The sequence below is a fragment of the Rhinolophus ferrumequinum genome (assembly GCF_004115265.2).
Source record: "Rhinolophus ferrumequinum isolate MPI-CBG mRhiFer1 chromosome 5 unlocalized genomic scaffold, mRhiFer1_v1.p scaffold_110_arrow_ctg1, whole genome shotgun sequence".
NCBI lineage: Eukaryota > Metazoa > Chordata > Mammalia > Chiroptera > Rhinolophidae > Rhinolophus > Rhinolophus ferrumequinum.
In genome coordinates, this window is record NW_022680355.1 from 2,149,935 (window position 1) to 2,167,459 (window position 17,525).

At 36.1% G+C, this 17,525-nt stretch overlaps 1 protein-coding gene across 4 annotated transcripts in view; it reads right to left on the reverse strand.

Annotated features, from left to right (window-relative positions):
• MINDY3 (MINDY lysine 48 deubiquitinase 3) overlaps positions 1–17,525 on the reverse strand; it is an 85,470-nt gene that overhangs the window by 30,820 nt on the left and 37,125 nt on the right. For all 4 annotated transcript variants that reach the window (XM_033100750.1, XM_033100749.1, XM_033100748.1 and 1 more), the window contains 2 exons: positions 17,244–17,314; positions 12,279–12,359 (listed from right to left, as the gene is read on the reverse strand). In XM_033100750.1, the coding sequence (XP_032956641.1) occupies positions 12,279–12,359; positions 17,244–17,314 (152 nt within the window). The remainder of the gene's footprint in view (positions 1–12,278; positions 12,360–17,243; positions 17,315–17,525) is intronic.

Consider the following 17,525-nt stretch of genomic DNA (forward strand, 5'->3'; position numbering starts at 1 on the left):
TAATTGCGGTTTTTGCAATTATTAACTTTTAAACCACAATTACTTTGCACCAACCTAATACTAATGAATGGACTTCTTTCTCTTCCTATTACCATAACTATACAACTCACTTTAGAAGTTAATATTATAAACTTTAGAAACTAATATTATAAACTGCATAAAATCAATCTGACAGTCAAAAAGTCCTTCCTTATTTCTAGTAAAGATTCTTTATATCATTTGAATTAATTTACATTCTGTTAAAGCTCCAGGACATAAAGTAAGCCACGGTGGTAAGTGGTATTCCTGACCTCAACTCCTTGTGTCTCCCTTCCTTCTAGGGGTTTTATATATCACTGCTTGTTGCTATGGGACCTGAAGTCCCTTTCTGCGGGAGGGGTCTACTTCCCAGCCCCACTGACATCATGTTTGGCCAGGTAACTTCTTTTGGCCAGAGAACTGTAAGCAGAAGTGACATAAGGCTAGCTCCTAGAAGAAGCTGGAAGTGCCATCTGTGGTTTTGCCAGGTGTTCTCTTTTCCCTGTGTCAGGGGAACTGTACATTTCTGACACAGGCTGCTCCTTCAGTCCAGAGCTTAGAATCGAGAGGGCACGTGGAGCACACCTGCAGCCAATGTGTAAATTAAGAGAAATAAGCTTCGGTGTGTGTGTGTGTGTGTTTGAGGAAAGGGGTATGATGGGACCGGTGTGTCCCAGACCAGTACGGACACAAAGAGGGTATGCTATTTGTAGAGAACTAAATATAATGAAACTGACTGCTGCATTTCTTTTTATCATCATTACATGTAGGCAAATTTAAACAATTTCATTGGTCAAACATCCCTCCTACCCAGGGAGGGACTGCTCTCAATGCCTCCTTCTTAAATGCTACTGTGTAAATCGCTGAAATTTTAGGGTTGTTACTTCAGGAAGCTGGCAAAAGGAAATAAAACGGGATGTTCTGGTAGGAGTTTTGTTTGTGTCATATGCATTATATTGGCTCTTCCTATTACTACTTGGCTTACTTTTTCCTCTTGTCTCTTCCTTAATACTACCTGCTGACTCTGATTTAACAACGTAAGCTGCATTCAGAGAAATCTCCACATATACGGACTTCATGTTTCACGTGAAAAATGAATGCCTAAAAGAATTATTGAAACTGTAGTCCACACAATGCTAGTAATTTAAGTTTGGCAGGGTTGGATTAGTATGCATGGAAAGTGAGGAACTACGCATCATCCCCACACCAAATCCTAGCTCCTTTTGTATTTTAAACAAGGTTTGACACTGAAAACACAGTACTCAAATTTCTTATATTCTTAAGTTTTATCATAGCTTTACAGAGAAGTTTGTATTGTTCATTTTTCTACTTGCACGAATATGCTTTCCATGCATGCCTTGGATATCCACCTTTAGCCTTTATATCAAGATAAGCATTCAAACATACTATAGTGAAGATGGTTTGGGAATAAATAATTATTCCATCTAGTTCTATATCTGATCCCAACCTCTGCTTCCATCTTAATCTTCCAGCACAACTAGTATGGTTCAAATTACTATTCTCCACATATAGAAGGAATATTCACATCCCACATCGCTCGTAATTTTGCTTCATCTTTTCTCCAAGCCTAGAATACAGCCCTCATTTCATGTAAGTCTAAAACTTATCATGTCCTTCAATTCCAATATCATCTCCTTTGCACCCATCTCTCCCCTCTTCCTTCCAGTCTCTATTCCACCCTAGTATAATGATTTTTTTTTTTTTTTTTTTTTTTTTTTTTTGCCTAAGGGTCAGAAATAGTTAAAAGCTCAGGAGTCAGAAGATTTGAGTTTCAATCCTGGCTTTAGTACTCACTAGTATATAACCTTGGAGACGTTATTTTTCACTGACCTCAGACTATAAAATGTAGATGAAAATGCAACTTACCACACAATGTTGCTCTAGGATTAAATGAGGAATGCATGTAAAATGCTTAGCGTAGTGCCTGGTGTACAGAAAACACTAAGAAAATGTAAATAGTAGGCTGTTACAATGTATTCTTAATCTTTGCATTCATCATACTTAGCACAATGCCTAATTTTCACTATACTAACTAATGTGGAAAAACAGATAAATCAGGAGTTCCACTGATCACAAGAAGAAGTTGGAAGGAAAAATAGGAGCAACAAGGGAGTAAGAAAATCAGCAGTCACAATATGAAAAATGTCAAGGCTGGACTATGAATGCTGAGTAGGATTTTGGTCAGCACATTCTGGGCAGAGGATGAAATAAACAAAAGCACAGAAAAATAAAATCTTAACACTATGATACCTTAAATATATCATGTGAGAACTTTTGTCCTGTTCTGCTATCAACTCTATTTGGTACAACAATTCCTATCAATTATAAACTGCTACCATGTTTCCCTGAAAATAAGACCTAGCTGGATCATCAGCTGTAATGCGTCTTTTGGAGCAAAAACTAATATAAGTCCTGGTATTATATTATATTATGTTATATTATATTATACCTGGTATTATATATTACATTATACCTGGTCTTATATTAAAATAAGACCACGTCTTATATTAATTTTTGCTCCAAAAGACGCATTAGAACTGATGGTCCGGCTAGGTCTTATTTTTGGGGAAACACGGTAGAAGTACAAACTTATCAATACTGATTCTAATTAGAACTCATAAACTTTACTCGTGACAGGCCTTATTATCAACAATATTATATCATGTTTAGACAATTATTTTGAGAAACAAACTCAAAGGGAGAGAGAGAGACTACTTTTGTTACAGTTCTACTGTAACAAAAAATTATAAGAAACAAACTTAAAGGGAAAGAGACTACTTTCAATAAGCAGGTTGACATCACTGACATGACAGATAACTAAGCGAAAAATGAAACTTCAGAAAAATTATAAAAAACATCTAGAAACAGGTGCCATGAGGGCATTTAGAATAGCAGAAAACAGTACATAACAGCAATTAATTTTCACTTTGTTTAAAAAGGCAAGAATATTTATAATACATTTTGAAGGACTTTTGGTCAAAATAATTAAAAGTAAAAAAGCTTGACTATGATAATGGTACAAATCATTGGCATAACCCTCAACAGCTGATGACAGTTGGCCCCAAAGTGTACTAAGCACTTAGGGGACAATTTGTAGTTAAAAATTCATAGGTTTTAAATAATTCAAATAATTAAATATTGTTAGTCTGTACAGACTTCTACTCAGACTTTCCAAGTAGTTCAGATTAACAGAAAATTAACTTTAGTATCGTTTGTCTGAAATTGCTATTCTTACATTAGAAGACAGGTGTTAAAGTCACATGACAGCCCCAGGACACCTACTATATAAAGCCATTCCACTAAGACCAGGAGACATAGCAGCCCTACCTAATACACAAAAACAAAACCAGGGAGGCAGCCAAAATGGGGACACAAAGAAACATGTCCCAAATGAAAGAACAAAGTTCCAGAAAAAGAACTAAACAAAACGGAGACAACCAATCTACCAGATGCAGAGTTCAAAACACTGGTTACAAGGATGCTCAATGATCTCAGGGAGAACTTCAACAAAGAGATCGGAAACATAAACATGGAGATAGGAAACAAAAAATAACCAGTCAGAAATGAATACAATAACTGAAATAAAGAATACATTACAGGGAATCAACAGTAGGTCAGATGAAGCAGAGGACGCAATCAGAGATTTGGGAGATAAGGTAGCAGAAAAAACTCAATCAGAAGAGCAAAAAGAAAAAAAAATCCAAAAAAAGATAGTTCAAGGAGCCTCTGGGACAACATCTAGTGTACAAACATTCGCATCATAGGGGTACCAGAATGAGGAGAGCAAGGAATTGAAAACCTATTTGAAGAAATATTAATGGAAAACTTCCCTAATTTGGCAAAGGAAATAGACATACAAACCAAGGAAGGACAGAGAGTCCCAAACAAGATGAGCCCAAACAGGCCCACACCAAGACACATCATAACTAAAATGGCAGGTTAAAGACAAAGAGAATCTTAAAAGCAGCAAGAGAAAAGCAGTTACTCACTCACAAAGGAGCTCCCATAAGACTATCAGCTGACTTCTCAACAGAAACTTAGCAGGCCAGAAGGTACTGGCACAAAATATTCAAAGTGATGAAAAGCAATGACTTACAACCAAGATTACTTCTACCCAGCAAAGTTATTTAAAATTGAAAATAGAGCTTTCCAGACAAGAAAAAGCTAACGGAGTTCATCACCATCAAACAAGAAATGTTAAAGGGACTTCTTTAAGAAAAAAGAAAAAAAAGATAAAACATATGAATAATAAAGTGGCAATAACTGCATATCTGTCATCAATTACTTTACATATAAATGGATTTAATGCTCCAATCAAAAGACAGAGGGTGGCTGAATGGAAAAGAAAACAAGACACTTACCTATGCTGCCTACAAAAGACTCATTTCAGATGAAAAGACACACACAGACTGAAATTTAAGGGATAGAAAAAAATATTTGATGAAAATGGGAGGAAAAAAAAGGGTAGCAATGCTTATACCAGACAAAACAGACTTTAAAACAAAGGCTATAAGAAGAAACAATGAAGGACCCAGCAATCCCACTTCTGGGTATTTATCTGAAGAAACCCAAAACACTAATTCAAAAAGACATATATTAATACATCCCTATGTTTATTGAAGCATTATTTACAATAGCCAAGATACGGAAACAACTGAAATGTTTGTGGATAGATGAATGGATAAAGAAGAGATGACATATATATATATATATATATATATATATATATATATATATAAAACGGAATATTACTCAGCTATAAAAAAGAATGAAATCTTGCCATCTGCAACAACATGGATGGACCTAGATGGTATTGTGTGGAGTAGAGTAAGTCAGATAATGACAAATACCATATGATTTCACTTCTATTTAGAATTTAAAAAATAAATAAACTGATAGATACAGAGAACATTTTAATGGCTGCCAGATGGGAGGGGGGGTCAGGGGGACAGAGTGAAAAAGGGGAAGGGATTAAGAAGTACAAATCTGTAGTTACTAAATAGTCATGGGAATGTATAGCATAAGGAAAACAGTCAATTATATTGTAATAAGTACGCATGTGTCAGGTGGGTACTAAACTTATTGGGGTGATCACTTCATGGAGTTTTATAAATGTCTAATCACCATGTTTACACCTGAAACTAATATAACATTGTATGTCAACTGTAATTGAAAAATAAAATATTAAAGTCATAAGTTTATGGTTTAAGCTATAAAAACAAGTACTTTAGCTTCTTAAATTCATTTCCTTTCTGTAGTTGATAAGGCATAAAATCTAAACATAGGCACAAACTCTAAAACTTATGCTAAATGGACTAGATAACTAAACTACATTAATATACAGGAAAATTCTATTACAAAATAGCCAACTGTGCATTTAATTGTATTCCAAGTCACATGACTTTTACCCAATAATTAAAGATACACAGAGGTGAGTTTTCTTTATAACAAATAAAGCCTCTATCCCTAAAGCATCATTTTACTTTTTTTCCTTGAAGTTGTGCTTATTTCTCTGAAAATGTATTAATGGTAAAGTAGAACTAACTGTCCAATTTTAAAACACCTAATATCTAACACTTACTTGCAGTAGTCTTCCTAATGTTACAGCAAACAGCAATACACAAAAGCAGCTTGCTTTGTAGAAAGAATTGTTATCTAGACTCCCAGTAACAGACACCACTGTTAAGAACAGTCAGCTCATGGAGGAACAGTAAAATGTTTTGTTTCTCCTTCGCATTAAATTCAGTTTCTTTATATATTTTGCATTTAAATAGTAATGTGATTTCATGTGCTCTTACCTGAAAGCAAAACTGCTTTATCATAGGAAAGGTCAAAGGTGACACTCGCACAAAGAGTCCTTTTATAACCATAAGAGAACAAAAAGGGATGTAAAACTCATCTCCCCAACTTCAAAAGAAAGTTTGAAATGGATTAACAAGGAAATTAGTCACTGATCTTCTGAAACTATATGCTATAGGTAGGTTCCAACTGTTTTCATATTAGATCAGCAGCTTTCACCCCACAGATTCAAGTGTACAATAAAAAAAAAAAGCAAATCTATTTTGTCTACCACTTTATACATATAATTCTATTAATATTAAAATTATCACATTTTCATATTTAAAGCCCTCAGCTTGAATTGGTAGTGTAAATTAATTCCACAATTAGCTCCAATTCAAAAGGAAATTATAAAAGTGATCCAAATAATTCATTCTTAAAACCCAAATATAAAAAAGACAAAAAAACCCAAAGGGTATTCAATTAAAAAAAGATAAATGTTTAAATATAGGTTCTAAATTCATTAAGCATCTACTGCTCAAAATCATTTCTTTTACCTATGCAGGAGGTTTGCAAGTTTTCAACTAATCTCATCAAAAGCACCATGGCACGATTTCTGAGGAAACGGCCCAGGCTCACAGGGCATGCTCCCTTACCGTGTACAGAGCTGAACATTTCATTCCTCCAGAGCTCTGATGACCTACTTGGAAAATTTTCCACCCTACTCAATAGAAATTGAGTTCCCATTTCCCTTTACCTACATCCTCTTATTAAAGGTTTCTGTGGGACCCCTGCTGATGTATACTCTGAGTTCTTATTCCCTGCAGCAATAGTCTGTACTATTCCCCCTCAATATTAAGTAGAAAACTCCCATTTACACAGGATAACTTGTATATATTTCTTGCAACCGTATTCCCTAAGATACTTAAGTCGAATAGTACAATATCAACTTAGTTGTTTCACAAACACAGATGTTTAGTAAGATAAAAAAGATCACTTTGTCTATGTCAAATAGAAAAAGATGATTTATAAAACATGGCAGACAGTTAAATTTAAAAACTTAAAGAAGATAAAGTAGATGGTTTTAGATGACTGATCTGAAGTTTTACAATATGTTCATAAAATTTAATTATTAAATTTATTTTTACCATTGATTTTCAAATAAAACTGAATTGTGAAAAATCTCTTCTAATCCTACAAAATATGTGCAGTGATTCTCCATGGGTCAGGAAGAGGGTTCCAATAAAATTAAAATTTCTGGGTACTGGATGTCTCAAATATGAAGTAACAACTTTATGAAATAGTTTGACACTTACATTTAAAATCATGAACTTACACCTCTTTAAAAAATTATAATTAGAGCCCTAAAAGTTTACTGTTTATCTTGAAAGGAAAAACCAAAACAGATGGGTAAGAATTTATTTCACTGAACAGAAACAATTTTATTATCCATCCTCAAACTATGAACATAAATCTTAAATACGACGTGTGACAATACTTATTTATAAATACTCATCAAACTTGTTTTCATTCATTAACCCGGAGAAAGAATCTACATGTATATTTGTGTTTACGTTGATCAGGTCGAAGAGCAAAAGTTAGTTCTGTTTTTGCCTCCATATAGGAATACTGCACACACGAACTGCTATTTCTTATGATCAAAGACAACTCATCACTACTAAGCCCCTTCTCCCCCCTTATCAAGTACCAACGTGGTTATATCACATAAGATAAAGCTTCAGTGTGTTCTGCAATTTATTTGTTCAACAGAAGTCTACTGAGTGCCAACACTGCTTGGAATTGTTCTAGGTGTTGGGAACCAGTAAGAGACAAAACAGACAAAACCCTGTTTCGTAGAGCTTACCTAGTGAGAGAGACAAACAACATATAAAATAAATCAGTAAAATACGCAGTATGTATCTAGTCGCCAGAATATATTAAAAACTTACAATTCAGTAACAAAAAGACAAATACCCAATTCAAACAGGCAAAGAACCCGAGAGATTTCTCCAAAGAAGCTATATATGGCCAAAAGCACATTAAAAGGTGCTCAACATCATTAGTCATTAGTGAAATGCAAATCAGAACCACAAGGACCATTAACATACACTAGGATGGTTACACTAATAGAATGATTATAATAATTTTGAAAAAAGAAAATAACCGTTAGCAAAGATATGGAAAACCTGGAACCCTGTATATTGCTAAGAAAGTAAAATGGTGTATGTCTGCTGTGGAAACAGATTGGTGGTTCCCCAAAATTGGTGATGGAAGGAGAACTGACTCTGGGTGGTGAATGCACAGCATGATATATAAATGACGTGTTACAGAATTGTACACTTGAAACCTATGTAACTTTACCAACCTTTGTCACCCCAATAAACTTTAATTAAAAAAAAAAAGTTAAACACAGAATTTCTCTATGACCCAGCAATTCCAGTTCTAGGCATAGACCCCAAAGAACTGAAAACAGGGACTCAAGCAAATGCTTGTGTAGGAAAGTTTACAGTAGCACCAGTACAATAGCCAAAGGTGAGAACAAACTGTGTTATGTGCAGACAGTGGAGCGCCATTGGCCGTAAAGGGAACGGAGTACTGAGACAAGCTACACTGAAGAGGAACCTCAGAAACCTTATACTCAGAGAGAGAATCCAGACACAGAGACCACAGATTTTACGATTCCATGGATATGAAATATGAAATATCCAGTATGGGTCAATTCAGAGAGGTTAAAAGCAAATTGATGGTTGCTGGGGCTCCAGAGAGGAGGGATGGAGAGTAACTGCTTAATGGATATGGGTTTTATTTTAGGATGGTGAAGGCGTGTTGTAACTAGACACTGGTGCTGGTTGTACAACACTGTGAATGCACTAAACGCCACGGAACTGTTCCCTTGAAAATGGTTACTTTTGTATGTGAATTTTACCCCAATTAAAAATTACATGTGTTTGACAGAGAGAGAGACAGACAGAGAGAGAGAGAGAGAGAGCGAGCGAGAGAGAGGATGTTAATGAAAACAAGGAAGAGAAAGGGGCTGGTGGGTGGGAGAAGACCTCCCTAAGGAGGTGACGTTAGAACACTGACCCGAAGGAAGGAAGGAATCATTTATACAGATATCTAAGGTAGGATCATTTTAAGCAAAGGGAACAGCAGGTGCAAAGGGGTTGCCTCATTTTTGAGGCAGGAGAAAGGCCAGTGTGGACAAGAAAGATAGGAAGGGGAGTAGCAGGAAATGAGATTAAAGAGGCAACAGGGAATCAGATGAGGTGAGGGAAGGCCTCGGAGATTATTCCAAGGACTTTGGCTTTTACTCTTAGTGAAGGGGAACCAGTATCAGGTTACAAGCAGAAGAGTGACATGAAGTGATGGGTCACTTTAGTTGCTGACATGAGAAGATACGACGGCACCACAAAGGGCAACAGCATGGTCATCAGTTAGGAAGCTACTGTAACAATCTAGGAGGGATTCCTTCAATTTGTCTTCCAATTCTTTCAGTTTCTCTTTTGCCCCTCATAGCCTCCACAGTTTCACGGATCTATTAACTTCTCTTACGGGTCTTGTTTAAGTTCTTTTGATCATACACTGTCTCCATTCTTTTGAGTTCCTTTTCCCCTGTTTGTTCTGACTTGTTTTCATGTAAGTTTTCCTCAAATGTCTGGTGACCCTTGGTGGTCTAATGTTTGAGAAACTAAAAAGGACTATTTTTGTGGGCAAGACCTGTAAACCTCACCGTGAGATTATTTGGCTGGGCTGTTCCCAAACTGTGGTATCTCACTCTTTCCTCTTGACCTGGTCAGTTTGTCCAAAGAGAAATCATGGGTACACTCCACAACAGCAAAGCTACTGAGCTCTTTCTGAGCTCTAAGATCTAACCAGTAAAAACACACATCTCATCAGACTTCTCTTTTAACTATCCAACCCAGTCCATCACCAAGTCCTGCCAGTTTAACTCAGGAATAAATCTCTCAAATTTATGTGCTTCTATCCATCGCTACCATAACTACCCTGGACCAAACTACATTCTCTGCTTACCTGCCACACCACAAAAGTCTTGTTTACCCATTCCCTAGGTTATCCTTCAACATGTCTGTTCTCCACATTTAGCCAGAGCGATCTTTTCAACATGCAAATTTAATCCTGTTGCCTTCCTTCCTTCCCATTTTTCACACAACTACTCCCACCACCAATTTTTAAAAAGTTGAGCAGCTGTCATTACTCTTAGAGTTGGGTCACATGGCCTACTTTGGCAGCCTCATCTTACACTGGGCCCCTGGAATTCTTAGTGCCCCAGGTCTTCTGTCAGTTTGTTCACACCGAGTCCTTCCCTCCACAGCTCTTTGTTTGCTCTATTTCCCACGTAGGGAACGTTCTTTTCTCCCTCTTCCCATAGTTTAATCTGATGTTTCAGTGCTCATTTTAGACACCTGTTCTTCGAGGAAACATTCCTAATCTTCCCAAACTAGAACACATTCTTATAGCTTTATAGACCTGTGCTCTGTCAGCACTCATCATAGTTGTAATTATCTACGTGTGATTCTTTGATGAATGCCTCCCCCGTTAGAATGTACACGTCCCTAAATATAGGAGCCTTATCTAGTTTTGCTCACCACTGTGTTCATAGCACCTGGCATAATGTCAGGTACATACTACTATATGCCCAGTTAAATATTTGACGAATGAGTATTTACACGAATGAAGACAGCTGTAAGAAAGTATTGTTACCTGCAGGGTATAAGCCACATGACAAATTCTTTTCAAAGGCATTTTACAATGTCAAATTACATGCTGCCTTGAAAACTATAACCTTAAAACATCCTTCTTTACTTAATCAGTACAAAGAAGTGTGCACGTGAAATACATATCCAGACAAACATAACAGTTTTATAGAAAAAGACAACATTTAAATTAAGCTGCTGGAGAAAAAAAAATGTCATTTGTTTCAGGCCATGGAACATAAAGTGAATAAACCCAGTAAGAATGAATAAACCAAAACTCAAAAACAAACAAACAAACCCACAGCCAAAATTACTTGCTATAATCTAGAAATATCAAACAAAGAATAACCACATAACAGCTTTTGTCGTAATGTAAAAAAAACAGCATGATTTATATATAGTATTTTCTATTTGGCAAAGACTACATAAAACTACTGTATTTTTAAAAAATTAAAACTGGACCTTATGAATCTTGTCATGTATCATCAATCACATTTACCATTTATGTGAGATCTTCTGGCTTTATATTACTTTATTTCAAAGAGGAAAAATTTCAGCCCTGGACAAGGCTCCCTGCTGACCATGGGACATACCAAAAGTGGTGTGGGAAGTAGGAGATATGCATTGTGTGCAAAGGAACAATGGACCAAGTTCTATGAGAACAACACAGAATACCAGGACAGGAAGGTAACAAGTGTGTGTAGATTTCATAGGAAGGTGAGTATCATTCACTCATCACTATCGACCTACCTAACATTTAGATGCGTGGATACAAAATGTCTGTATATTTACAGAGCTCAATTGAAACTGTTCCTTAAATGCCTACAGAATAATGAAAATGACAATGATGATGATGATGACACCATCACCTAAGATTTCCTGGGCATTTAACTTGTAATAGTACTGCTAAATATTTCACATTTAAGCCTGACAACAATTCTAAGAGCTAGGTGCTATGATTAATCCCCATTTTAAAGATGTAGGAAAAGCAGCTGAGTGATGTCAGGAAGTGGCAAGGCTGGGATTCCAACACAGGCTGTCTGACTGCAAACTGCACTCAATTGCAGGGAAAAAATAATTATATATATATATAATTTATATATAACATAAAAATTACATATAAATAAATTTAAACATATATATACAAATATATATATTTAAAGGCTGTGATTTAGAAAAGGTTTCGTCAGAATTTTAAAATAAACATATTCAAATGCACTTATTTCAATGTTGTAACCATGTATACTTGTATGTTCAAACTGTAAGAAATATTCCATCTTAAAAGAGCACTTGACTTCAATACCATTAATCTATTAACAGATTTTAAAATATTTTCCTAGGAGCTGTAAATAAAATTATTTTATATCACGTAGTTGAGATTTTATCTTCTCTACAAAAGAGCAATCCAAAACTTTTAAATTCAATCATTTTTACCATAATACAAGTGATTTTGGAAAAAAAACACAACAAACAAAAGTCAACGCTCTAAAGTCAAAAAAGGGAAAGGAATCAGAACTACAGATTTTTTTGAAATGATTCCAAAACTAAAGCAGTACAACAGTATGTTTAGTATTAATATTTTAGGATTTGGAACAATTCACTTGTTAGTGGGAATACACTGAAGTTTGCATAAAGATCTGAACTAAATATGGACTTACATTACTTGACTGCCTAGTGTCATACTAAAAAAGAAAAAAAAAGAAAAAAAAAAGAAAACAAAAGGAAGAAAGCTTGCTACAAGCATACCTTGGCAAAAAATACGGTGAGGTGAGTTTCACTGCCAACAATCCAAATAGGGAATTTTGGAGATTTCAAGTAAGACCCAACCTAGAACAAATGTAGCAAAATCAATACATGAAAATTTTATACTGCCTGTTAGATATTTGCCCATGAATATATGAAACATAACTAAAGTGTCCAATTCATATTTAAATAGAACAATGTATTGTGCCAGAATGCCTTACCCAGAAAGGTTAAATACTGAATGTAAAAACGAACGTAATGAAGACTATCAGGGCTAAGCTTATGTTGCATCATTACATTAGAACAATAACAATACAGATTTAACACAACTAGAAATAATTAGTTTAGCCCTAGGAATCACTCTCAGGTTTCACTCAAGTTCCTAGATAGAATGGCCACTTCTGGAATTTCAGCTCGGTACCTCAAAAACCTTAAAACTATAAACCTGATAATAATTACTTATCAGGAAAATACTTATAAATGAACAAAGGAGTAGATTTCTGAATAAATAAGTAAAGGGAAAAAGCTTAAGAACATCCTGTCTTCAAAGAACCTAGGGCAACATAATAATCTCTTTTGACGCTTCATGGTAAGAGGTAAATTCAAAGTTTTACAATATGAAGTTACTTTAAAATGTACAGAAAGTTACGCTTATAACCTGCCTTCAAAGTTATAAATTTAATCTTTAAAAGCTATAATACCAAAAATTTGAAAGTATCGTTTTTTTTGCGTGTGTGACAGAAAAAGCAAGCTTAAAAATCAAATAAAACACAGACTGGTGAAACCCAATCATGTTCACATCAATCAATTCCACACTCTTATGAGGACAAAGACTTTAAAACAACTAACCTTACCAATGAAATTTGCCACATTTTCTTTTCTCCCATAAACTCCCTAGAACTGGGAAATTCCAAGTCGCCACTTGCAGCAGTCAGGGCCAACTAGTCTTCCCTAATCAGCCAGCAGCCCTGATATGATGCCCCGCTGTCAACCACCACCAGGGCCCATTGCCCCGATTTCAACCACCATCGGGGCCGTTAGAATTTATTCTTATCACTAGAAGGGAAGTGGGAAATAGTATTCTTTTGTATTTATGGATAGAAAAACGAGTATCTTTGTCCTATGATGTGAGGGATGAGTTAAATTGGCTGTGCTAATGGTAATGGCCAACCAGCAGAGTAAGGAGGATGGTTTGGAGGCAACAGAGAATAACAGCAAAATGACAAAGACAAAGGAAAAGCTCTCATCACAGGTTCAGAGCAGAAGGGATGTTAGAGGTGTGCAGTGCAAGTTCTTCAATTTTGCATGAGGAGACGGAGAAACACCCGGCATCAGTGCCTTGTCAGAATACAAAAAGCTAACTAGCAGTATAAGCTGGAATTAAAACGCAGCTTTTCGGACTTGCAGTGTGGTGGCTTTCCATTACATCATGCTGCCTCTTCTGGTGAAAAGTTTAGATGTTGTTTGATTTATTTTTAGATAAAGTGTGTGTTTGTGTGTGTACTTAATAGAGATAGAAGTAAAAAAAAGTGGATAAGATTATATACAGTAGGATCAAAGGGTAAATAAATGCTGAACTCATGAAGTGTTTTATAATAATAAAAATAAATCAAGAGTGCATAAATACTGCAACCACTGCGGAAAACAGTTTGACAGTTACTTAAAAAGTTAAGCATCTAAGTGCCATATGACCAAGCAATTTCACTCCTGGGTGGATACCCAAGAGAAATGAAAAAATGCTCACCCAAAACGGATACGTGATTGTTCAGAGCAGTATTCTTCATAATGGCCCCAAAGTGGAAACAACCCAAACATCCATCAACTGACAAATGGATAAACAAAACTGATGTATCATACAATAGAATTGTCACTAAAAAAATGAGGTACTAATTAACACATGTTAAAATACAAATGAACACTGAAGACATACTAAGAAAAAGAAGTCAGACACGAAAGGGTTCACACCGTATGATTCCATTTAGATGAAATATCCAGAACAGGCAATACCACAGAGACAGGAAGTTGCCAGAGGCTGGGGAGTAGTGGGTAAGTGACTGCTTGATGGGTTTGAAGGAGCTTTTTGGGGTGATGAAAACATTCTGAAATAGTTAGCAGTGATGCTGCACAGCCTTGTGAATATACCAAAAAAACACTGAATTGTACACTTTCAAATAGTGAATTTTATGGCATGTGGGTTATAAATCTATTTTTAAAAGGGGCCTAGTCAACAGCACTCAAGAGTCACCTTCTTTGTTACGCACACTTGTGTACAAATATATATGTGTGTGTGTATATATAGAGAGAGAAAGAGAGGGAGGGAGGGAGGGAGATGGGGGAGGGAGGAGAGAGAAAAATATTGTTTATTTGTATTAATGTACACATGGTCAAAATGATATGAAAATGTTCATTTCATTTCTAAAGAGCACTTTGCTACACTATCAAACAGGGAAATGCTCACATTCACAAAACTAATACAAACCCAAGTATTTCCTCAATGCCATTTCCCTAAACATCTATTAAAAAGTAAATGTATATAGATTTTCAGAAGGATCCTACAGTAAATACAGATGGACAGCACAGTGCAATAAAGTTCTTTAAAAAAAATGCTGTCTCAATTCAGTTTGGATTCCCGGCCTAGAGGCTGGTCAGTTCCCCTAAAAGACTGCTGAGTTAAGTCCTGACTCCAGCTACTCTCCTTATGGGTCTCCATACTCCAGGCCACCGTGGACCGTCCTTATCATCCTGGGCCAGGTATCAGACAAGGAGGGACAGCCCCACAGCCCCCACCCCCCAGCTCACCAAAACGATTCAAATTAGCAAATCTACAGGGAACTCTCGAAACCTAGCTAACTACATCCCAATTCGCATACATACACTGCCCCCGATGGTTACAGCTTGCTGTTGCCCTTTCCCAGGTATAATATATAATAAGCCCTTGTGTGGCCGTGTCTGAGTGGCCCTCTCTGGTTTGGAGCTATAAGTAACTAAGAGTTCTGCCTTTAATCTATCTGAATATGTCTGTTGTGTCCTGTCACTAAAAGAATCTTTAAATCTTATACAACACCAGTTACTGCTAGAACATTAGAGCAATATGGTAACAGGAGAATATATAGCAACTGTTTACTTCCCACTACGACCTGGGAGGGAAACAGACATTTCACCTCACGGTTAAAGAAAAGTAAAAGCACACATTTAGAAAAGCTTACAATTAGGGTGAATCTGCCACTCATTCACTCAACAAATGGTTATTGAGCACCTAATATGTACCCAGAGAAACAATGTGTCTGCCTTTAAAGAGTCTATATTTCATTAGGGTGACAACAAAAAAACAAATTCAAGATTGAGTAAACCAAAAGACCATTACAGAGTGATTATTCCTATGAAATAATGTTGAAAAGGGTCACTGAGGGGATGGTCAAGAAAAGGATGATTGAGGCACCATTTGAAGTAGGACCTGAAGGGGAAAGTGGAGTATTCCAGGCAGAGATGATAGCAAGTGTGAAAGCTTATGAGGTGGGAAAAGGTTTGGCATGTTGAAGAAATGGACAGGAGACCAGCAGGGCTGCAAGCATAGCAATGCAGAGAGCAATGCAACTCTGGAAGGACAGGAAGCACCCGGATAATTAGGGCCTTAGCGGCCACGTGGGAAAAGTTTCGAGTGTTAATAGATCATCTCCATACCCTATCCTCCTGCAACACACACACATTTTTTGAAAAATAGCTTTCTTGAAATATTGTTTACAAATAAAAATTGTATATATTTACGGTGTACAATTTGATGTTTTGCTACACGTATACACTGTGTAAAGATCGTCACAATCAGGCAAATTAACATATCCATTACCTCTACATAGTGACCACTTTTTTGCTTGTGTGCACAGACACTTTTAGGATACATGAGAGTGTGTGAGTGTAAGAGAGAGAGAGAGAGAGAGAGAGAGAGAGAGAGAGAGAGAGAGAGAGAGAGAGAGAGAGAGTGTGTGTGTGTGTGTGTGTGTGTGTGTGTGTAGAAGAGGTTGTAGCTTGATTCTGTGGTTGCCAGGCTGCCTCAGAACAGCTTTGGCTTGTATAATGAAAGTCACTGAAAGAAAAGTGTGGCTACTGTTTAACATTATGATTACTACTAATGAATAAGGGCAGGATGAAACCTATTTGATTATCATACCCATATCAACTCATCCAAGTGTTGTCATAAAAGAGGAATGCTGGTTGAAAGATAATAATACGGAAGGAAGGAAGGAGGCAAGATACTGCTATTGCTACTAAAAATAATCACCATCACCAGAACCACTGCCATGGAACCACCATTCTAAAAGGGAAGAGAAAATTAGGTCTTCTTTCTTTCTTTCTCCAAAATGAGGACATCTTAAGTGCAAATTATTAATGATTTAAAAGCCATTTGAAAGTATCTGGAATATCCAATAGTCATTTCAGCTTGTGTAGGAAAACTATGAAATACATACAATTAATGCAAGTTTCATGGCAGTTCTTAATCTTAGCCCATGTGCTAAAGAGCTTAATGCTGTGAAATGCTTGAACTTTTTTTTTTAAGTGTGAAATCACTTTTCAGATGGACAAAAGTTAGAATTTCAGGCATTTAGCAGATTCTTTTTCTTTGCCTGATAAAGTATTACCAGTTGTTTCAGTGAAGCAACAGTACATTCTTTTCCAGTTTACCAAAAAAATAGAAATATTTTCAATAATAGATGTCTCTATTTTTATAAATTATTTTGTATTGGGTTCTGCCCCCGACCCTCAAAAAGGAACAAACGTCAAAAATAGGCAGCTCCGCTTATTAAGCTGATTGGGCAGCTTAATAAGTCTTAATAAGGAAGGAAGAGCAGGAAGGATCTGAAGAGAGTATATGACAGTAATAAGCTAAAATATGTTGTCATAGGAGAAAAATACTATCCATAGCAGTGGACGTGTGAGTAAAAACCATTCAAAGGACCCTAAAAATTAACTTACCTTACAGTATCTTAAAGCTTCCATTAACGTTAAGAATCCTACAGCTGCTTGTTCATGTATACCCAGAAGTTCTGCAAAAAAAAGTTAGCACTGCATTAGCATGCAGAAATCTAACAAGTACTTATATGTAAATACATATGTAGACATATATATTCTACACCAAAACTTCTACTTTTACCTAAAAACTTTAAAACCTAGCCCATGTTTATTTTTATCGTTTTTAAAGAGTCATAATCGCAGTAGCCCATATTTAAGAGTTCAAATCAAGTCAGCATTTAGTAG